Source organism: Bos mutus, chromosome 10 (assembly GCF_027580195.1).
Source record: "Bos mutus isolate GX-2022 chromosome 10, NWIPB_WYAK_1.1, whole genome shotgun sequence".
NCBI lineage: Eukaryota > Metazoa > Chordata > Mammalia > Artiodactyla > Bovidae > Bos > Bos mutus.
Window position 1 is genome coordinate 85,642,190 of NC_091626.1, and position 22,903 is coordinate 85,665,092.

The following is a 22,903-nucleotide window of genomic DNA, read 5'->3' on the forward strand; positions in this document are numbered from 1 at the left end:
TCACTTCATGCAAATAGATGGGGAAACAATGGAAACAGTGAGAGACTTTATTTTGGGGGGCTCCACAATCACTGCAGATGGTGATTGCACTCATGAAATTAAAAGACGCTTGCTTCTTGGAAGAAAAACTATGTATGACCAACCTAGACAGCATATTAAAAAACAGAGACATTACTTTGCTGACAAAGGTCCGTATATTCAAGGCTATGGTTTTTCCAGTGGTCATGTATGGATGTGAGAGTTGGACTGTGAAGAAAGCTGAGCGCCGAAGAATGGATGCTTTCGAACTGTGGTGTTGGAGAAGTCTCTTGCAAGTCCCTTAGACTGCAAGGAGATCCAACCAGTCCATCCTAAAGGAGATCAGTCCTTGGTGTTCATTGGAAGGACTGATATTGAAGCTGAAACTCCAGTACTTTGGCCACCTGATGCGAAGAGCTGACTCACTGGAAAAGAGCCTGATGCTGGGAAGGATTGAAGGCAGGAGGAAAAGGGGACGACAGAGGATGAGATAGTTGGGTGGCATCACTGACTCAATGGACATGAGTTTGAGTAAACTCCCGGAATTGGTGATGGACAGGGAGGCCTGGCGTGCTGCAGTCCATAGGGTCAGAAAGAGTTGGACATGACTGAATGACTGAACTAAAGTGAATTCACTTCTTAGAATGGGATATAAGTAAGGATTCCACAATAGAACAAACTAGTTAACTAAATGGGCCTGAAACAAGGTGACCTTATACGTGGTAGTACACGTAGAGAATCTCAGCCCTGGATGTCGAAAGTGTATGCAGTAACATCTCAATCGTTTCTCTCTCTTTTGCATGGTGAATTGTTATATGAACCGAAATTTCCCGTTTAATTCTAGCTTACTCTTTAGAAATGTTTGACAGTTTAATCTTATAATTGAATGTCTTTGTAGCACTCATCCTGATCTAACTTTTCAGATAATTGTGCTTGTCTTTTCTCCTCCCATGTAACTCTCGTCGTGTAAGTTACTTGAGGGTAGAAAGTGTGTTGCCCTGTTCAGTGCTGTATCTCCCTTCCACCCGGGACAGTGTTTGACACCCAGGAGATACTCAGTCAGTATTCACTGAAGGAATAGATGAATCTTTCTAAGACATTGGTCCATTTTTCTTAGAAAGTACAGTATATTTTTTGAAGAGTGATCTTATTGCGTTTCAGGATCATTATTCCTTCATAGCATCTTTTTATCCAGGATGGTAAACAGAAAAGATATGAGCAGTCCTCTATATAGATAATATGTAGACAGTTTATGCCCTGGACTTTCTTTCAAGAAAGTGGTTTACCATTTTCCTCTTTGCCTGAAAATTAAATGCTCCAGCACTGATCATTTGAGGACCTCAGTCACTTGGGCTTCAGTTGAATACGTTTCAGTATGATTTCAGGGCTAAGATGTACTTTTGTTTGTTAGCTTCTTGAGTCCTCATGTATGTAGAGTGCAGTGATGTCATATATTATAACTTTGACTGTGAAATGGATAGTATATTACCTGACCAATGACAGAAGAAACTGGATTGAAATTAAACAGAAAAGAAAAGAATACTGTCTGCTCTGAGGCACTGTGACCACCACACTATCTGTCAAAAGGAAGACGTGCTGTGCTTCATTATTTATGGCACACAGGGTGTAGAGGTAAGTCTCTAGCCTTGAATTAGGTTAATACTCGTTAACTACCCTGGTTAGATGATCTCTGCTAGGGACAGGCTTTATCTAGTGCTATCTCCTCTCATCTCTCTCCTGATGAAAAGCCTTCTGACTCCTGCCTGGTCTAAGAAAAGCATCAGGATAAAATTATAGTTGCAATTTTATATGGGATTAACTTTTATCAAACTCAGTGCATCAGTGGCTTAAAAAACCCTCTGGCTAATTTGTATGTCCCTCTGCTTTAAAAATAGTACAACTAAGAGACTCTTAAAATAATTAGACAAGAAGTGACTTGGATTTGGAAGGGGTTTACATTCTGACAGGATTTGGACCTGCTTATAATAGCTGGTATCTCTTTAAACAACTGCGATTTGGGGGCCCCGCACCTTTTATGCAAGCTCTAAGGTTTGTAAACTCTCTTTTCATCTGGTAGCAGAAAGCTGGGTTATCAAAATCACCTTGTTCTCAGAGTAAATGTTTAGTTCGTTTAAAGTAAGTCAACCAGTTGTGTCTGGAAAGAAGCCAGTTTGTAACTGTGTAGCTTGTTTTTATTGTAGCTCACACAGCAGGCACAGTTATCTGTACACTTTTAGGGAATCGCTGTGAAACATTTAGATAGCTCTGAAGAAATCATTGAATAACTTTATGAAAGCTACTGATATGTTTGTTCGGAACAAAATAGGAAAGGGTGAATATATACATAGGCAGCTATGGGAATCGCAAGCGTGGCCCCTGGAGGAAATAGACACAACACCAGTTCCCTCAAATAGCAAGAACGGAAGTGTCTTTCATGGCTTTGGAGAATACGGTTGAACTTTCAAGTGAAGAAGTGAAACCACAGTTGGCTTAAGTACTGAAAACTGTATATAAAATATATTTATTTTCTATCTATATTTGGGAAATGAAATAACTCACTTTGCCTATAATCAAGGAGAACTCCTTGGTCCAAAGACCAGTGCCAATCTTTAGAAAGGTTTATGAACTTCCCTACCCATCTTAAACAAAAGGACTGACTAATTATTATCAACAGTGGTTGTTATTAAATACATGACTAATTAATGTTTAGAGTTAATTTGTTCCTTTGAAAAATAACTCCAGACTACTTTGTCTTTGTCATTCTTTATAATGTACTTTGAAAGGACTTTTGTTTGTCTGTGTTCTCTGTTGGTAAAAGAGTGTTACCTATCACTTCCTGCTCCTGCCAACATGCTATTTAAGTCTTTTCCCTTTCATTTGTCCACTTTTAATCTACTTTTAATTGGGAAACCAAGTTACTAAATTCATTAGAAGTATGTGTAAAATAAAGTTTTAAAAAATTCCATAAAAGAGAAAGATATTTTTCTTCTTTGTCAAGGGTATGTACTTTATTACTTCCATTTTGGCAGGTCTTTCATTATTCAGTCACATTTTTGCCTATTCAGTGTTTTTCATTTCTGTTCAGATAATTGCGTCTGTCAGGTACCTGTCAAACTGCACCAAAATTTTTACCTAAGTATAGATGTTGGAAGATAAAAATATAGTTAACTCATAGCTAGGTTCATCTATTTCTGGTTCATTCTTTTCCCTTAGACTTTGTCAGATAAACTGAATTTGATGTATATAAACATTTAAATGGAGAAGGCAATGGCACCCCACTCCAGTACTCTTGCCTGGAAAATCCCATGGATGGAGGAGCCTGGAAGGTGGGAAGCAACCATGGGGTTGCTGAGGGTCGGACACGACTGAGCGACTTCACTTTCACTTTTCACTTTCATGCATTGGAGAAGGAAATGGCAACCCACTCCAGTGTTCTTGCTTGCGGAATCCCAGGGACGGGGTAGCCTGGTGCGCTGCCGTCTCTGGGGTCGCACAGAGTCGGACACGACTGAAGCAACTTAGTAGCAGCAGCAGCAGCAGCAGCAGCAGCAGCAAACATTTAAAAACCATTTTCTCCCCTCTTTGGTTGCACCACACGGCTTGTGAAATTTAGTTCCCTGACCAGGGATCGAACCGGGACCCATTGCAATGGAAGTATGGAGTCTTAACCACTGGACAGCCAGGGAATTCCCCTGAAAATAAAGTTTAAAAATTCTGTATTTTGATTTTAAGTATGAGTGGTTTTGATTCTTCAAAAATAACTTTTTTTGAGATGAAACTTACACAACAGAAAGTTAACCATTTCAAAGTAAACAATTTGATGGCATTTATTCCACTCACAATCTTACCTCTATCTAGTTCCAAAACATTGTTATTACTCAAAATAGGCATCCTCTCCCTAGTAAGCGGTTTCTCCCCATTCCTTCCTACTTCCACCTCTACTTTCTGTCTTCATGGATATTTCCTTTAAATGGAATAACACAATATGTGACCTTTTGTGTCTGTCTTCTCTCACTTCCGTCACTCAGTCGTGTTTGACTCTTTGTGACCCCATGGACTGCGGTACGCCAGGCTCCCTGTCCATCACCAACTCCTGGAGTTTACTCAAACTCGTCCATCGAGTCGGTGATGCCATCCAACCATCTCATCCTCTGTCGCCCCCTTCTCCTCCTTTCACTTACTGTAATGTGTTTGAGGCCCATCCATGTTGTAGCACGTATCTATCTTTTATAAAAATGACTGAATAATCTCCCATTATATGTATAACTAATTTTTCTTTTCCTCTCCCAATAGACACTTGAGTTGTTTCCACCTTTTTGGCTATTGCCAATAGTTCTGCTATAGACATGTGTATACATGTATTAAATCCTTGTTTGAGTACCTATTTTTAGTTCTTGCAGGAAAACAAATAGGAGTGGAACTGCTGTGTCCCATGGGAATTGTGTGTTTAACTTTTTGAGGAACTGCCAAACAGTTTTCCGTGGCAGCGGAACCATTCTACATTCTTACCGGCAACGTACAAGGCTTTTAATTTCCCCGCTTGCTCAGCATCACTCATTTTCTGTTTCAGGTTATAGCCGTCCTAATGGGTGTGGAGTGGTGTCTCACTGTGGTTCTAAGTTGGATTGAACTAGTGGTGATTGAGCATTTTTTTTCATGTGTTTCTTGGCCATTTGTATATGTTCTTTGGAGAAGTATTTATTCAAGTCCTTTGCCTTTTAAAAAAATTGGATTGTTTGTCTTCTCATTGTTGCGTGAATTCTTTATGTATTCTAGATTCTAGACCCTTAGAAAATACATGATTTGCAAACATTGTCTCCCATTCTATAGGCTGTCTTTTTGCTGTCTTGATTTTGGTTCTTTGATACATGTAGTTTTAAATTTTGATGAAGTCAAATGCATCTTTTTTTCCTTTGTTACTCATACTTTTGGTATCATGTCTAAGAATCTTATTTCCAAATTCATGGTCATGAAGATTTACTCCTGTGTTTACTTCTAGGGAGTTGTATGATTTAGTTCTTTATTTATGTTTTATTTTTTGGCTGTGCCATGAGGTATGTGGGATCTTAGTTCCCTGACCAGGGATTGAACCAGTGCCCCCTGCATTGAAAGTGTGGAGTCTTAACCACTGGACCACCAGGGAACCTCTGTGGTTTAGTTCTTAACATTGAGGTCACTGATCCAGTTTGAGTTAGTTTTTGTATTTGGTGTGAGGTCAGGTTCTAACCTCATTCTTAAGGATCTTCAGTTCTCCCAGGACCATTTGTTGGAGAAACTGTTTTTCTCCCCTAAATAGTCTTGACACTGTTATTGAGAATCAGTTTACCATAAATGCATGAGTTTATCTCTGGACTTAATTTTATACCATTGGTCTAAACATCTCTCCTTATACTGGTAGCTCACTGTTTTGATTATGGTAGCTTTAGTTCAGTTCAGTGAGTTCAGTCACTCAGTCGTGTCCGACTCTTTGTGACCCCATGAATCGCAGCACGCCAGGCCTCCCTGTCCATCACCAACTCTCGGAGTTCACCCAGACTCACGTCCATCGAGTCAGTGATGCCATCCAGCCATCTCATCCTCTGTCGTCCCCTTCTCCTCTTGCCCCCAATCCCTCCCAGCATCAGACTCTTTTCCAGTGAGTCAACTCTTTGCATGAGGTGGCCAAAGTTCTGGAGTTTCAGCTTTAGCATCATTCCCTCCAAAGAAATCCCAGGGCTGATCTTCAGAATGGACTGGTTGGATCTCCTTGCAGTCCAAGGGACTCTCAAGAGTAGCTTTAGTAGTAAGTTTTAAAATGATAAAACGTGAGTCTCCCAACTTTGTTCTTTTTTGATATTGTTTTGCCTGTTCGGGGCCACTTAAAATTCACATGAATTTGAGAATTGGCTTTTCCATCTCTGTGAAAGTCTCTTGAAAGTTTGATAGGGGTTGCATTTGAATCTCTTTGGGTAGTCTTACTGTCTTAATGACATTAAGTGTTCCAACCGATGAACACAGGATGTATTTCCATTTAACTTTGAGAGAGTCAGTTCCTAGGCAGGTTGATAAGGAGTCTAGGGGTCCCCAAGGAGAGAGGGGTCTGGAATTCTCAAGGAGGAAGAAAGGACAAACTTTTTTTCTTTCTCCACATTCCTTAGGATTATATAACAATAATGTATCCTGCCTAAGGACAGTCTTTGGATTAAACCTTCTGTTATCTTAAAATGTAAATTAAGGGAGTAGACCTGGTCTTTACAAGGATGTATCCTGCCTGAGGACAGTGTTATCTTAAAATGTAAATTATGGGAGTAGGTCTGATGAGGTCTTTACAACCTCCAGACATTCTTTGGATTATATAACTTCATTGTTAACACTAGCAAGCGGGGACTCTTTCTGCCCCCTTCTGATGCCTATGTCAGAAGCTTTCTGTATCTCCTTTATACTTTAATAAAACTTTATTACACAAAAGCTCTGAGCCATCAAGCCTCGTCTCTGGCCCCAGATTGAATTCTTCTCCGCTGGGGGCCAAGAATCCCGGTGTCTTCGTGTGATTCAACAGCAACCTTTCAACTTCTTTCAGCACCGTTTTGTATTGTTGAGTATACACATCTTCTCACTTCCTTGTTTAACTTTATTTCTTAGTATTTTATTTGTTTGGATGCTATTATAAATGGCATTGTTTTCTTACTTTCCCTTTTGAATTTCCCTTTGGGGGTGTATGGAACCATACTGGTTTTGCATGTTGACCTTGAACCCTGCAGCTTTGCTGACTTTATTCTCTAGTACTTGTGTTTGTTTGCTTATTTTCTGTTTGATATTTTTGGTAGAGACATCTTGGAGATTTAAAAAATATATATAAGATTATGTCGTCTGTGGATGGACACACTTTTACTTGCTCCTTTCCATTTTGGATGCCTTTCATTTTCTTACCTAATTGCTTTGGCTAGGATTTCCAATTGCAGTGCTGACTAGCAGTGGTGAACGTGGGCATACTGGTCTTGTTTCTGATCAAAAAATTTTCAGTCTTTTACCATCCAGTATGATGGTAACTGTGGGTTTTTCATAAATGCTTTTGGAGAGTTCTCTGGTTTTTCTAGTTTTTTTATTTTTTATCATGAGGTGTTGGGTTTTGCCAATTGCTTTTTCTATGTCAGTTGAGAGGACTGTTTTTTTCCCCTCACATCCGTAATTCTGATATATCACGTTGATTGTTTTTTGTATGTTGAACCACTCTTGCACTTCTGGGTTGAGTCCTGCTTGGTCATGGTGTATAATCTTTTTAGTATGCTTTTGGGTTCAGTTTTCTAGTATTTTATTGAGAATTTTTGCATCTATAATTATACGGGATATTGGTCCATAGTTTTCTTTTCCGGTGGTGTCTATTGTCTGACTTTGGTATCAGGATAATGCTGGCCTGTAGAGTGAGGAAGGAAATGTTGTGTACTTATCTTTGAAATCCTCCCAGATGCAGAAAATTCTTTGCCTGATGAAGATTTAATCACAGCATTTTATTGCTCAAATTCTACCTACTCATCTTAGAAGCAAACCATATTATAAAACCTCTGGAATCAGATGTTGTTATTTCATTCTTTATGTGTAGAAATTCTAAGAAAGCATTGAATACAAGGATTATAATGTTACAGGGTTTTAGTTATCCATATGTATATGAACATTTCTAGTAGCAACTTTAGAAATATAATACATGATACAAATTGTATCAAATTTGTATTTAGGCTAATTTTACATGATACAAATTTTATCAAATTTGTATTTAGGCTAATTTATCAAATTTTGGCTAGCCTTTACTACTTAAGATAGCACTTGAAAACAGGGATAAGTCCCAAGGCAAATACTTACTGCACTATAAAAGGGGTTAATGTTCCAAAGTCGTAGACTCTCCTGTGTCTAAAATAGCTAATCAACTAATAATTTACTAAATCTATATCCAGCTGTTTGCACAAGGTTCTTACTACTTCTTTATAAGGTATATCATTCGTAAAAAAACTAATTATGATGCAATTTCACAAATGCATTTCTTTTTGGCTTTCTATCCATATGTGTGACATAAGTAATAAATGCATTGCTAAAGTAAATAAGCTTAGCACATATTAAGAGTTTATTTCTTCTACAATGTGCTTTTTAAGAATGCTAACAGATTATTCATATATTTTTGTATAATAATGTCTGTTCATATTCATAAATTATATAATAAACTTTTGGTTTTATACTTCTATGTAAATTTTTGTGTTCAGAGTATTCAAGTCCAACTAGATTTAAAGGGAAGAGTAATGTTTACAGAGTATTTTAAAGACCTTTTAATTTTTATGACCAAAATAGTTTTAGATCCTAAAGAATGCCCAGGCTTCTGGATTTATGGCAAAAAAAAATTATTTGTAGAACTTAGTGCATAGCAGTGGTATGTGTTATAGACCAAACATGGTACATGCAATCTAAATCTAAAATAGAGCACAGAACATACATACAATGAACAGAAGTGCACTGTGTTGTAATTACCAAATAAATGTAATTAGAAAGGTTTCTTGGGTTTTTTTTTGGCAAGATCTTCAGTTGATTTTGTTGATGTTTGGCAGAGTGGGTAAAGCTAATCTTTTTAAAACATAGTGGTTTTCTAGTGGCAAAATGCAGTCATACATGTTTTGCATTTAGATCTCACGGTGGAGTTATGAGGGAGGTATTATTGCCTTAATACAGTTGAGAAAACGGAATTGGACTAATTGACTTTTCCACTTCACAGCAAGCGTTAGAAATTAAACCCAGGACTTTGGACTTTAGCAGCAGCTTCCTCCTATTACTAATTTTTGTTTTCTGTAAGTTGCAGTTCAGATGGAAGAAGGAATAGGAATAGTACCTGTTTTCCAAAAATATGATACTACTCTTTTCGTACAGATAACATATTTTATTTTACAAATATAATCACAACTGCAGGCAATAATTAACAGCAGAAGGACTCAACTTTCTGCTGTATTAAAAGTGTGTTTGGTTTCAAAAATTTGATTTCCATGCAGCTTTTCAAGGGTAGGCTGTTGATACGACTGTCTGTCTCCTGCATAACATCGAGAGAGGCGGGGCGCCATGTGCAGTGACTTCCAGACTTGAGTGGGTACGAGAATTACGAGAGTTTAATATCTCTGTTGGCCTCACTGCGCTCCAGGTAATTCCAGCAGAGGCGGTCCAACGACGGCATTTGGAGAAACACTGGTTTTAGAGTTTAACACACACAGCAAACATCTATTGGATAAGGTAATAGTGGTGATTTAATCTGTAATATTGCTCTAGTTCTTAGAACAGAACTTGGTCCAACATAGTAAATATTCAGAATATTCCAGTTGTGTGTGATAATTTGGGTGACAGCTGAGAAGCAGGAGAATATTCGTTCTTTTATTCAAAGTTTACTGAATTCCTGCACTGCTCTAGCTATTTGGATATAAAGGGAAAACAGATACATACATTTTTGACTCTTGTTGAGTTTATATGATTAATAGACTCATTTTTTAAAAACTTGTTTATTTGTGGCTGTGCTGGATCTTCATTGCCCTGCGGGCCTTTCTGGAGTTGTCGTGAGCGGGGTGAGGGGCCTCCCCTCTGGTTTCGGCCTGCAGGCTTCTCCTGTTGGGGAGTTGTAGCGCATGGGCCCAGGAGTTGCGGCTCCCAGCCTCTGGAGCTCAGGCTCGGTAGTTACGGTGCCCGGGCGTAGTTGCTCCGCGGCATGTGGGATCTTCCCGGATCAGGGATCAAATCCGTATCTCCTGTTTTGGCAGGCGGATTCTTTACAGCTGAGCCACCAGAGAAGCCCCTAATAGACTCATTTGAAAGGTATGGGTCTTCGTTTGTTAAAAAAAAAAAAAATTGTACGGTAAATTTATTAATATTGAGGACATGTTTTAATATTGGTTTTTATTTCCCCCTCTGTAAACTGAAGACTCACTTTTTGAGGGTTACGGTTAAAGAAATAGCCGTGTGTTGTTATTGACTGTATTATTGTTGCTCTAAAGCTGTATGAACCAATGCAGTGGCCACTGGATGTTTCCAGCTATTTCAGTCCGTTAGGGCTCAGTGACATTGGAAATTAGGTTCCTCAGCTGCACTGGCCGCACTTCGCATCCCCAGAGAATGCAGATACCGCAGCTCAACCATCAGAGAAGCTCCGTTTGACAGTGTGACTTTAGAGTCTAGAACAAAGCAGTGATTTTGCCAGTTGCCTTGATCTGTGAACTGACTTTTGAGGTAAGTATTGGCAGTGGCCGGAAGCTGTCATCTCAGTCCTTACTGCATTAGCGCCTTTTCAGGTTGCCCAGTCAAGGGCTAGGATTGGTTTACTTAAACGGTTTGTTACGTGGCAACTGAGATTTAAACGCTGACATCTGGGCGTTTTTCTTAAGCCTCTGAGTAGGACACGTAAGTAATACTACTGCCGTAGCTATAGCTTCTTCTTGTCTATGTGTGTATATTTATCTCCGTAGCATTATATATAAAATAGATATAATTGTGTATATATCAATCCCAATCTCCCAGTTTGTCCCTCCACCTTCCCCCCATTAATTGTAAGGTTTTCTACATCTGTGACTCTGTTTCTGTTTTGTAAGTAAGTTCATTTTACTGTTCTTTGTGTTTTTAGATTCCGTGTGTTAGCAGCATCATACGACACTCTGTCTTTCTCTGATGCGGTTCCTTAGTGTGGCGATTTCTAGGTCCGTTGGTGTTGCTGCGTGTGGCGTTGCTTCTTTGTTAGGCTGAGTAATGTTCCACAGTGTATATGTACCACACCTTTTTATCTGCTCCTGTCAGTGGACGTTCAGGTTTCCTCCCTGTCTTGTCTATTGTAAATAGTGCTGCAGTGAACTTGGGGGTGCATGTGTCACGTTGAATTTTATTTTTAAACTTTACAATATTGTATTAGTTTTGCCAAATATCGAAATGAATCCGCCACAGGTATACCCGTGTTCCCCATCCTGAACCCTCCTCCCTCCTCCCTCCGCATACCCTCCCTCTGGGTCGTCCCAGTGCACCAGCCCCAAGCATCCAGTATCGTGCATCGAACCTGGACTGGCGACTTGTTTCATACATGATATTGTACATGTTTCAGTGCCTGGATACATGCCCAGGAATGGGGTTGCTGGGTCGTATGGTAGTTCCAGATACTTGCTCCCATCCTGAGTCTTTCCTCTTTGCTTCTGGTTTCTTTTGTTGTGCAAAAGCTTTTACGTTTCAGTAGGTACCATCTATTTTTGCTGGGAGGCGGATCAAAAAAGATATTGCTGCTATTCACGGCAGAGAGTGTTCTGCCCATGTTTTCAGCCAAGACTTACAGTGTCCAGCCTTAGATTTAGGCGTCTAGTCCATTTGAGTTTATTTTTATGTATGGTATTAGAGAGTGTTTAAATTTCATTCTTCTACGTGTAACTGTTCAGTGTTCCCAGCATCACTGGGGAGACTGTCTCTCCTCCACCGTGTACTCTTGCCCTCTTGGTCATAGATTAGTTGACCATAGGTGCATGGGTTTATCTCTGGGCTTTTATTTCTGCTTCTGTGCCAGTACCAAACAGTTTTGATGAGTGTAGCTTTTGTAGTACAGCATGAAGTCAGGGAATCTGATTTCTCCAGCTCCGTTTTTCTTTATCAAGATTGCTTTGGCTATTGCAATTGCATCTTTACCACTAGAATCTGCAGTATTTACATGAAATTATTTATTTATAGCAGAGAAGGCAACAGCATCCCACTCCAGTACTCTTGCCTGGAAAATCCCATGGACGGAGGAGCCTGGTCGGCTGCAGTCCATGGGGTTGCTAGGAGTCGGACACGACTGAGCGACTTCACTTTCACTTTTCACTTTTCACTTTCATGCATTGGAGAAGGAAATGGCAACCCACTCCAGTGTTCTTGCCTGCAGAATCCCAGGGACGGGGGAGCCTGGTGGGCTGCCGTCTCTGGGGTCGCACAGAGTCGGACACGACTGGAGTGACTTAGCAGCAGCAGCAGCAGCATTTATTTATAGATGCCAAATTTGAATATAGTGACAAGTTGAATTAATACTATCTGGTCAAAATTTAGGAAGAACCCCAGTTATGCTTATTATAAAATACTAATTATGATACATTTAATACTTTTATTTTTCAAAGCTAACCTTTTTTTTCTTGGCTGTGCAATGCAGGATCTCAGTTCCCTGAGCAGACGTCGAACCCAGGCCACAACAGTGACAACACTGACTCGTAGCCACTGGACCACCAGGGAACTCACTGAGAACGACATACATTTTCAGACTTTTGTTTTGTTGTTGAACTTACGTAAAATTGTGTAGTATCTGCTGAATTCTGATATCTAGACATTTTTTGTGCAGGGTTCAAGAAATAGTGTGCAAGTGTAATTGACCTTTGCCTCTATTTTTTTTTCCCCGACTGTGTGGCATGTGGGATCTTACTTCCTCAACCGGGGATTGAACCCATGCCCACTGCAGGGAAGCACGGAGTCTTAACCACTGGACCACCAAGGAGGTCCGCGCCTCTGTTTCCTGAATGAGTATCTATACAGAGACAGAGCTTGCCTCTTGTTTGGTTTTTACCCCCTTTAGGTTTTGCCGTGGTCCCTTTCTGAGCAGAGAAGCAATAGGAAACTGTGGTCTCTTGGTCTCAGGTCATGGGTGTGTTGTTGTTCAGTCACTGGGTTGTGTCCAGCTCTTTGTGACCCCATGGCCCCGCAGCACGCCAGGCTCCTCTGTCCTCCACTGTCTCCGGCAGTTGGCTCGAGTCCATGTCCATGGGGTTGATGGTGCCATCTAACCGCCTCACCCTCTGCCCGCCCCCCAGCCCCATGAACAGTATGAAATGGTCACGGACTAGAGCAGGCAAAGTCTTCTGTCTGTCTCTGCTTCCTTCAGTGACTCTCCCTCTTTCCAGATCACTTACTTCAGCCTCTGGTATTACAACAAGCAGAATCAGCGCCGGTGGGTGGATCTGGAGAAACCTCTGAAGAAGCAGCTGGATAAGCACGCGTTGGAACCTACCGTCTATTTTGGAGTGGTGTTTTATGTGCCTTCAGTCTCACAGCTGCAGCAGGAGATCACCAGGTAAGGAAGAAGGTGCTGTGTGCTTTCAGGGAATCCAGTGAGACTGAAAAGTGAGACTAAGGTTGGAGGAGTCGGGAGGTAAAACTGACCTTTGCCCTCTCACCACGCGTTTTTAGCCACAGCATTGCCTGGGGCTTCTGGTATGTGGTGTGTCAGAGTGCTTTGTGGCATGTTGCCTGACGTATGGGTTCACTGGGCACGAAGGAACGATTACAAGGAAAAATGACGTTTTTACCCTGGCTGTGAACTCCTCTTGAAGTGATGTCACCCCTAATGTATTTATGGATTTGTTTCTGACCTTAGTAACAATGAAATGAGAGAGGAGATTTTTCAAAAATAGCCACAAAATATGTGTTTACTCCTCAAGAAAATGTGTAGAAGTTCTGACCCCAGTGGCCATGTTCTGTACATAGGTGTGGAAGGAGAAAGACATGGGGGAAGGGTTTGAGATCAGAAAATATTGGCCAGTAAATGCACTTAAAAGGAACACATGCAGAAAGCATAGAATGTATTAAGGGGTGGGATAGAGGAACTAATTTTTTTTTTTTTCCTTGGAGATAAGAAAACAAACAAGGAATCAAGTTTGCGTTCTTTTTTTAAAAAAATTGAAGTATAGTTGATGGTTCAGATGGTAAAGAATCTGCCTACAATGTGGGAGACTCAGGTTCAATCTCTGAGTCAGGAAGATCCCTTGGAGAAGGAAATGGCAACCCAGTCCAGTATTCTTGCCGGGAGAATCCCATGGACAGAGGAGCCTGGCGAGCCAGAGTCCATGGGGTCACAGAGAGTTGGACAGGATTGAGTGACTAACACTTTCACATAGTTGACTCACGGTGTTGTGTTAATTGCTACTGTACAGCTTAGTGATTCATACATATAGATACACACACACATTCCTTTTAGAATATTATTTTCCATTAGAATATTATTTTCACGGGATGTTACATATAGTTTTCTGTGCTGAACAATAGGACCTTGTTGCTTATCCCAAATTTGGATTCTTGAGCCTGCCTTTTACATTCTCCAGAATCCAGCACTTTTTAACCGTTTAACCTTACTTTCGAGCCAAGCTGGATTACTTCAGTGTCCTGAGCATGCTGCATGCAGTTTCACCTTTGTGTCCGAGACCTTTCTTTCAGATACACGTAACCGAATCCTGTTCATCTGATTTTAGTTCCAAAGGCACCTCCTCCATAAAGCTTCTGTGACCCCTGAGGCTGCAGTGAGCTTTTCCTTCTCCAGACTACTCTAGAATTTGCTTGTACTTATGTTAAGATGGCAGCCGTCATAGCCTCTCACTACAGTTATTTGTGTACAGATCTTTTTCTTAGATTTTAAATCCATGTTTTCTTTAACTTTGCCTTTCAAATCATTTCTAACGCAATGGCTTGCAGATAGTAAAAACCTGATACTGCCCTGTGTTTGTGGAGTATTCTAAGTACTGAGTTTGCAGTTAATTATTGAAATAAGATGGATAACCAAAGGAGCTAGAATCAGGTTCTAGGGATTGGCATGAACTGACTACAGAGCAGATCTGAGCTATAAAGATTTCAGAGTAGAAGCGAGGAGGAGAAAACAGTAACTTATTACTTTGTCTCATTTCTTTGAACATTTATTGAAGATATAATATGGTCTGTAAGAATTATGCTGGTTACGGTGGGAGATGAATATACAAGTAGATATGCTTTATTCTTACACTGGAGGAGTTGTCACAGTCTGGTGGTGGTCCGTGTACATGAATAATTGCAGTGTATTATCATAATACATGCTTTAATTATAGCACGGCCTTCCCTTGTGGCTCAGCTGGTAAAGAATCCACCTGCAGTGCGGGAGACCTGGGTTCAGTCCCTGGGTTGGGAAGATCTGCTCGAGGAGGGAAAGGCGAAGTCAAGTGGAATGCCAAGTCAAGTGGGCCTTAGGAAGCATCACTACGAGCAAAGCTAGTGGAGGTGATGGAATTCCGGTTGAGCTATTTCAAATCCTAAAAGATGATGCTGTGAAAGTGCTGCGCTCAATATGCCAGCAAATTTGGAAAACTCAGCAGTGGCCACAGGACTGGAAAAGGTCAGTTTTCATTCCAATCCCAAAGAAAGGCAATGCCAAAGAATGCTCAAACTACCGCACAATTGTACTCATCTCACATGCTAGTAAAGTAATGCTCAAAATTCTCCAAGCCAGGCTTCAGCAATATGTGAACCCTGAACTTCCTGATGTTCAAGCTGGTTTTAGAAAAGGCAGAGGAACCAGAGATCAAATTGCCAACATCCGCTGGATCATGGAAAAAGCAAGAGAGTTCCAGAAAAACATCTATTTCTGCTCATTGACCATGCCAAAGCCTTTGTGTGGATCACAGCAAACTGTGGGAAATCCTTAAAGAGATGGGAATACCAGACCACGTGACCTGCCTCCTGAGAAATCTGTATGCAGGTCAGGAAGCAGCAGTTAGAACTGGACATGGAACAATGGACTGGTTTTAAATTGGGGAAGGAATACATCAAGGCTGTATATTGTTGCCTTGCTTACTTAATTTATATGCAGAGTACATCGTGTGAAATGCCAGACTGGGTGAAGCACAGGCTGAAATCAAGGTTGCTGGGAGAAATATCAGTAACTTCAGATTTGCAGATGACACCACGCTTAGGGCAGAAAGCAAGGAGGAACTAAAGAGCCTCTTGATGAAAGTGAAAGAGGAGAATGAAAAAGCTGGCTTGAAACTCAACATTCAAAAAACTAAGATCATGGCATGCAGTCCCATCACTTCATGGCAAATAGATGGGGAAACAATGGAAACAGTGAAAGACTTTATTTTGGGAGGCTCCAAAATCACTGCAGATGGTGACTGTGGCCATGACATTAAAAGATGCTTGCTCCTTGGAAGAAAAGCTATGACCAACCTAGACAGCATATTCAAAAGCAGAGACAGTACTCTGCCAACAAAGGTCCATCTAGTCAAAGCTGTGGTTTTCCAGTGGTCATGTATGGATGTGAGAGTTGGACTGTGAAGAAAACTGAGTGCCGAAGAATTGATGCTTTTGAAGTGTGGTGTTGGAGAAGACTCTTTAGAGTCCCTTGGACTGCAAGGCAATCCAACCAGTCAATCCTAAAGGAAATCAGTCCTGAATATTCATTGGAAGGACTGATGCTGAAGCTGAAACTCCAATACTTTGGTTACCTGATGTGCAGAACTTACTCATTAGAAAAGACCCTGATTCTGGGAAAGACTGAAGTCAGGAGAAGGGAATGACAGATGAGATGGTTGGATGGCATCACTGACTCAGTGGACATGAATTTGAGCAGGCTTCAGGAATTGGAGATGGACAGGGAAGCCTGGTGTGCTGCAGTCCATGGGGTCTCAAAGAGTTGGAAACGAGTGAGTGACTGAACTGAACTGAATTACAGCGCTGGATTCCGAGGAGTGGGTTGCGGGAAACGTGAATAGGGAAGGCAAAGACGGTGACTTTTCACTTGACTTTACAAGGAGTTTTCTAGTTAGAGGGAGCAGCTTGTGCAAAGTAAGGGGATAATAAAAGCAACTGATTATTCAGGGAATTTCAGATACTACCTCGAGAGGAGAACAGAGGCTTGGAAAAAGAAATGCCCAAGTCATGAAGTCATAGACCAATAGGGACAGGCATTTTTGAGTGTTAATGGAAGGGAATGATGAAATGTGTACTCTACCGAGATCACCCATCATGGAAGGTAGATTAGAGGTTACAAGACTACAGGCAGGAGACCAGTTAGGAAAGTATGTGCCATAATCTAGGCTTCAGTCTAGACTGTGCACCTGTTTTCCCGTGATTTGATTAAGAAAAAGACCAAGAATACTTAGAGTGGAATATGTGGACAGCATATTCTATATAGAGTACTTTTTTTTTTTTAATTTATTTTTAATTTTATTTTTAAACTTTACAGTATTGTATTACTTTTGCCAAACATCAAAATGAATCTGCCACAGGTATACCCGTGCTCCCCATCCTGAACCCTCCTCCCTCCTCCCTCCCCATACCCTCCCTCTGGGTCATCCCAGTGCACCAGCCACAAGCATCCAGTATCGTGCATTGAACCTGGACTGGCGACTCGTTTCATACATGATATTATACATGTTTCAATGCCATTCTCCCAAATCTCCCCACCCTCTCCCTCTCCCACAGAGTCCATAAGACTGATCTATACATCAGATCAGTGTCTCTTTTGCTGTCTTGTACACAGGGTTATTGTTACCATCTTTCTAAATCCCATATATATGTGTTAGTATACTGTATTGGTGTTTTTCTTTCTGGCTTACTTCACTCTGTATAATAGGTTCCAGTTTCATCCACCTCATTAGAACTGATTCAAATGAATTCTTTTTAATGGCTGAGTAATACTCCATTGTGTATATGTACCACAGCTTTCTTATCCATTCATCTGCTGATGGGCATCTAGGTTGCTTCCATGTCCTGGCTATATAGAGTACTTTAGATGCTTGAAAGGAGCTTCCTGGGAGAAAGTTGCAAGGTTTCCTCATTGACAAGACCCAGTGCTGCCAGCATTCTCTTTGCTGATGGAGGGAAATCTATGGGTTCTGCCACTAGCAGGTAGAGGGTTTAAGTTGGATCTAAATTCTTATTGAAGTAGATGGTGTTTTGCTCAAGACTTTTGGTAACGAAGAACAGAAATGTCGAAGGTAAATAAAGTAGGATGATGTAAGGACTCATATGCAATGATTAAAGCGGGGGGCTCTCCAGGAAACGCCATTGTGAACTGCGCCTGGGAACAGCTCACATTGTGAGCTTTGCAGACATCAAACCCAGAAGAGATTCTGGATCCAAGACAGTCCTGTAGCCTGTATTGGCAGAGGGTTGGCAGATCTTCGTTCAGCACTGTATCCCCAGCATCTAGAACAGTGCTTGATGCATAGAAGGCCCCAGTAATTACCTTAGTGAATAAATGAAAGGAAGGCAGAACAGATCTTCACTGTAGAGCTTTATCAGAACGGAGAAGTCAGCCAGGTGAAATACTGCCGCCTGGCTGCAAGTGGGTGACTGCTGCTAGCCATGAGAGCAGCTGTTTATTAAGTGCCAGCTACACTGTAGTTTTATGCTAAGAGCTTTACATACATTCCTTGGTGTGTTCAGCCTTGTGAAGGGGTGATAGTACCCACCGTTTACTGGAGTTAATTTAAACCCACAGATTATGACTTTCCCAAGTTCCTTGAAAATGCTAAATTGGAGATCTGAAGTTTAACTGAAGTTTGCTTGACTAAAGGTTGTGCTGGTAACTAATACCCTATATACTGAAAACATAAACAGAAGTAAGCCCACATTAAAAGACTGTTATAAAGGATTTTAGCAACTATCCTTTTTGGTATTTCAATAAAGAATATTTTATTATGCGCCTGGTCTGAAATATCAGGAACCATTTTTTCTTTTGACTTTACTGTCCAGGGCTAGGAAAGTCTTACATCACCAAGTTCCCCCAAAGGGTTTTTAAAGTATGGATTGGCCACTGATTCTCTGTTTCTCCAACTAAAACAACAAAACTTACCGAGACTGTTTTACAGGGTACAAGATAGATGACCAGCTGTTTCCTAGGTGGCTATAGTTTGTAGCTTTCAAATAACTACAGTTAAGGATAAGTGACTCAATAAATTGTTGTGTCTGTCTGTGTATTTGTCAGTATAGAAATGATCAAGGAATGTTCCTGTCATTCTTTGAAATCGTCTGAGCTTAGTTTTGACTAGTTGATGCTTCTCTACCAAATAATGATAAAATGCATTGTGTCCGATTGGAGGTAATACCGACACTGACTTTTAAAAACTGACCTTTTTTTTTTTTAATAGGTATCAGTATTATCTGCAGCTGAAGAAAGATATCTTGGAAGGAAACATTCCTTGTACATTAGAACAAGCAATTCAGCTTGCAGGCTTAGCTGTTCAAGGTAAAGAATGGCAATTGATAATGTAATAGATCAATCAGATTAAAATACATGTTGAACAAAAACAGCAAGGAATTCTTAAAGTAACTGACTATAGAAAGTAACTACTATAGAGTAGTTTTCTGTGTTAGTGGAATATTATTTCTGTTATCTAAGGGGCTTCCTTGTGGAGGAGGAATGGGTTTGAATTACTTGAATGAAATATGAGACTTCTGGAAGGCTAAGCATGTTATTACGTCAGCACAGCACAGACCAACAGTAGAGAGGAAATACACACATATGCACGCACACACGTGCACACACACACACAAAAAACATTTAATATGCCATGTATTCCTCTAGTGCAGGGACTTGATCTGCTGCTAGCTCGTATTTTCAGAAGAAAGATCAGCCAAACAGTGGGGTTGAAAAGGTCACATTCGCTTACACTTCAAGCGTATGTCATTGGTTTGGTTTCTTAAATAGTTGCCCTAGATTATAGAACATTGCCAATCGTAATATTATTAGTTTTGTATTTCACAAGTATTTTTGAGTTGTTTGTCGTATGTTTAATCCATATGTGTTTACATGTGCAATGTACTTTGGAAAGAGTTCTAATGGGACTTTATTTCAAATGATAACTGGCATTTAATCTTGGAAATTGAAATTTAATGCGAAGAATGATTAATAAAATTCCTTCAGATGTTAGCAGACATGGAGATATAATATATATCCTTCCTAGATGAAAAAAATGCCCTGTACTCAGGAAGCCATATTCCTTTTCAAAGTACTTTGAATCTTCTTAAGTGTTATCTTTGGCTTTAAGAGTTAGTTTTTCATAAGCTTTTTGCTGAACTATCAGTTTCTTTTACAATTAAAAATTTCTAAACAAATACATCTCACTGTAACATATTCAGATGATCTAATTCCATTCCCTAGAGGTAATCACTACTATGAATGCTTTGGTTTGTTCTTAACATTTTTTCTGTACATAAGTAGGCATATATGATTATAGGGTAGATTTTTGTTTGTTTTCTAATGACAAAAAAAATGAGATGATTTGTATACAATTTGTAATGTGTGTTTTTTTTTTTCCACTTTATTAAGAGGCATTTTTTCCAAGTCCAGACACATGAATCTCTCTGGGTAAAGAGTCTGCCTGCAACATGGGAGACCTGGGTTCGATCCCTGGGTTGGGAAGATCCCCTAGAGAAGGAAATGGCAACCCACTCCAGTATTCTTGCCTGGAGAATCCCCATGGACTGAGGAGCCTGGTAGGCTACAGTCCATAGGGTTACAAAGAGTTGGACATTTTAAAAGGAATTTTTAAAATATACATTTTATAAGCTATAAGGCAGATTTGACTTCTAAATCATAAGCACACCATCTGTATACTTCATATTGAATTTAGTTGTGTATATGCTTTGCTTCCAATTAAACATAATTGACATGTGAATACTTGTGATTTTATATAGCTGATTTTGGTGACTTTGATCAGTATGAATCCCAGGATTTTCTTCAGAAATTTGCCTTGCTTCCTGTGGTAAGAATTCTTTTGACATTGGACATTTTTATCAACAGTGATTTCTAGACCCTTAATAATCCCTGAAATGAAGCCCATATATTAGACTTACTAGGTACGGATAAAGTTAAAAAAAATCAGCTCCTTCTTGTAAACAACTTAAGTTGTTGCTTTCCCTGTTATAGACTTCTAGTCCTTGTAAAAGCACAGAAACAGAAGAGTCTGTGGCCTCTGGGCTGCAGCCAGCGAAATTCATTTTGAGTTTGAATGTGAGTCTAAAGAGAGGCACTCATTTCCAGCTTCTGAGGAACTACAGAGGTTTTGATTTTAACTGAAAACTTGAGACCTCACAGAATTATGTTGAAGTGAATATCGTTTCTCATCAGCAATTTAAAGAGTAGATGACAAAAAGACCCTGCTTTCTACTTTTTAAAGTCAATACTGGTGGGATTGACAGGTGTTGCAACACCTGTAGGAAGTGGTGCGCTGCTCTGACTGTCACACAGCCAGCCAGGGAATGCAGGAGGTGCCGTTACGTGCTGGGCTTGGAACTGGCTGATGAATGTTAACAACCTGAAATAACCCATCTGTAACTCTCTGGGGGCTTCTCAGGTGGCCCAGTGGTAAAGAATCCACCTGCCAAGCAGGAGACGTGGGCTTGATCTCTGGATTGGGAAGATCCCCTGGAGAAGGAAATGGCAACCCACTCCAGTGTTCTTGCCTGGAAAACCCATGGACAGCGGAGCCTGATGGGCTACATTCCATGGGGTCGGAAAGAGTTGGACACAACTTCGCAACTAGTCAGCAGCAAGTTTCTCTGGGATGAATTGAGAAGGCAGGGCAAGTGTTTTGGCTTTTGAGCAGAAGCCACTTAATTCTCAGAAAGGTCTTGATTATGTCCTTTAGTGAAGCTCTCAGATACTGATTCTAGCCCTAGTTTTGCCTGCTGGGGACAAGAGTCAATAACAGTAGCACAGATTCCTCCTAAGAAATTTGAGTGATTTGTTTCCATACTACTGTCGTGTGTTTTTCCAGGAGTGGTTACAGGATGAAAAAGTGTTGGAAGAAGCAACCCAAAAAGTGGCCTTACTGCATCAGAAATACAGGTAACGCTGAGAAGTGGGGACAGATTAGGACTCGTGCCTGTTTCAATTTGAACCCTGGGTTGACAGCATTAAATGTGGACCTTTACTGCTGCTGCTGCGCCTACTCTAGTTACCCAGCTCTCCCCACCTGGGCAGAGCTCTCACCGCCTGCCCAGCGCTCTTCCGAGCACTTCCCCATATTAACCCATCTGTTATTCACGTTGTGTCACTGATGAAGCTGAGAAAGCTGAGAGCGGCCAGCCCCTGAAGGCTGCCCGTCCTTCCTCCCACGCACTGAAGGTTTGGGCGGTGGCCCGGCCCTGTGCAGGTTAACCAAGATTAGAGAGATTTGTTTTCCTTTGTGGCAGATGTGGTGTTCTGGGTCTGCCCCCAGCCTCACCGCCGCCTTGGAAGCCGTCTCCCTGTCCTCTAGGCAAGCTGTGCTGAGAGCAGCGGGCTTGTTGCTCTGGCCCCTGCTTCTGGGCAGATCCTGGTCTTTGAGAGTGAAGCTGGATGTGTTTTCTGAAAACCCTGTCCTGGAGAACGCTAGGTTTTACGCTAAACCAAGTGCCACTCAGCTCCAAGTACTTTATGTATCATCAAATTCTTAATAACGACTCTTTAAGGTAAATGTTATTATCTCCTTACAGATTGGGAAAATCAAGTTCACAAAGACTATAAATAACTTGCCCAAAGTTACATGTGGTAGAGGTGGGATGTGAACCCAGGTCTGTCTAATTATAACCTATTGTTCACCCCTTCCTGTTAAAAATAACCTTTTGCCTTTAGTCTGTCCCCACTCAAATCCAGACAGTCACTCACAAAAGATTAATTCTCCTAAAATAGCTCTTTCTACTTGTCTCCCCTCCTCTCCTCGAGTGTTCGTGAATCTTCTCGCTTTCCACCAGCCTGAGTTCATCACCCCTGGGATTAAAGGCTTCTCACAAGTTGGTTCAATCCTGCCGTTCCAGCTCTATCTTCTGCTGTCCAAATGAACCCATTTTTTTCAGCATAATTAATCCTTCGGGCACACCTTGCTCTATCTTTTGTTATTTTCATTCATTCATCTGTGCATCTCCTTCAAAGATAATTTAGTGCTGCTATTCTGTTATGAGGCGAGTGCTCAATGCTGTGGCACAAAGATGACTAGAACCGTGACCTGCCAGAGTCTTCAGGGGTAGGCAGTGCAGCCCAGTGTCATGGCAGTTCACAGTTCTCATCGTGAGTGTGGGGGAGAGGCGTGCACAGAAGGTGGTGGGTCTGCGTAGCGCAGGGCAGTCCCACAAGGTGACCAAGAGGGTGTGCAGGCTGAGTCTTGATGGC

At 40.9% G+C, this 22,903-nt stretch overlaps 1 protein-coding gene across 6 annotated transcripts in view; it reads left to right on the forward strand.

Annotated features, from left to right (window-relative positions):
- The window catches only part of PTPN21 (protein tyrosine phosphatase non-receptor type 21), a 77,584-nt gene that overhangs the window by 21,649 nt on the left and 33,032 nt on the right, over positions 1–22,903 (forward strand). For 3 of the 6 annotated variants that reach the window (XM_070378402.1, XM_070378403.1, XM_070378404.1), the window contains 4 exons: positions 12,909–13,078; positions 18,900–18,997; positions 20,449–20,516; positions 21,531–21,601. In XM_070378402.1, the coding sequence (XP_070234503.1) occupies positions 12,909–13,078; positions 18,900–18,997; positions 20,449–20,516; positions 21,531–21,601 (407 nt within the window). Of the gene's footprint in view, positions 1–12,908; positions 13,079–18,899; positions 18,998–20,448; positions 20,517–21,530; positions 21,602–21,983; positions 22,207–22,230; positions 22,309–22,903 lie in introns of those variants that run through there. The other 3 variants (XM_070378407.1, XM_070378405.1, XM_070378406.1) reach the window with 3 other exon arrangements.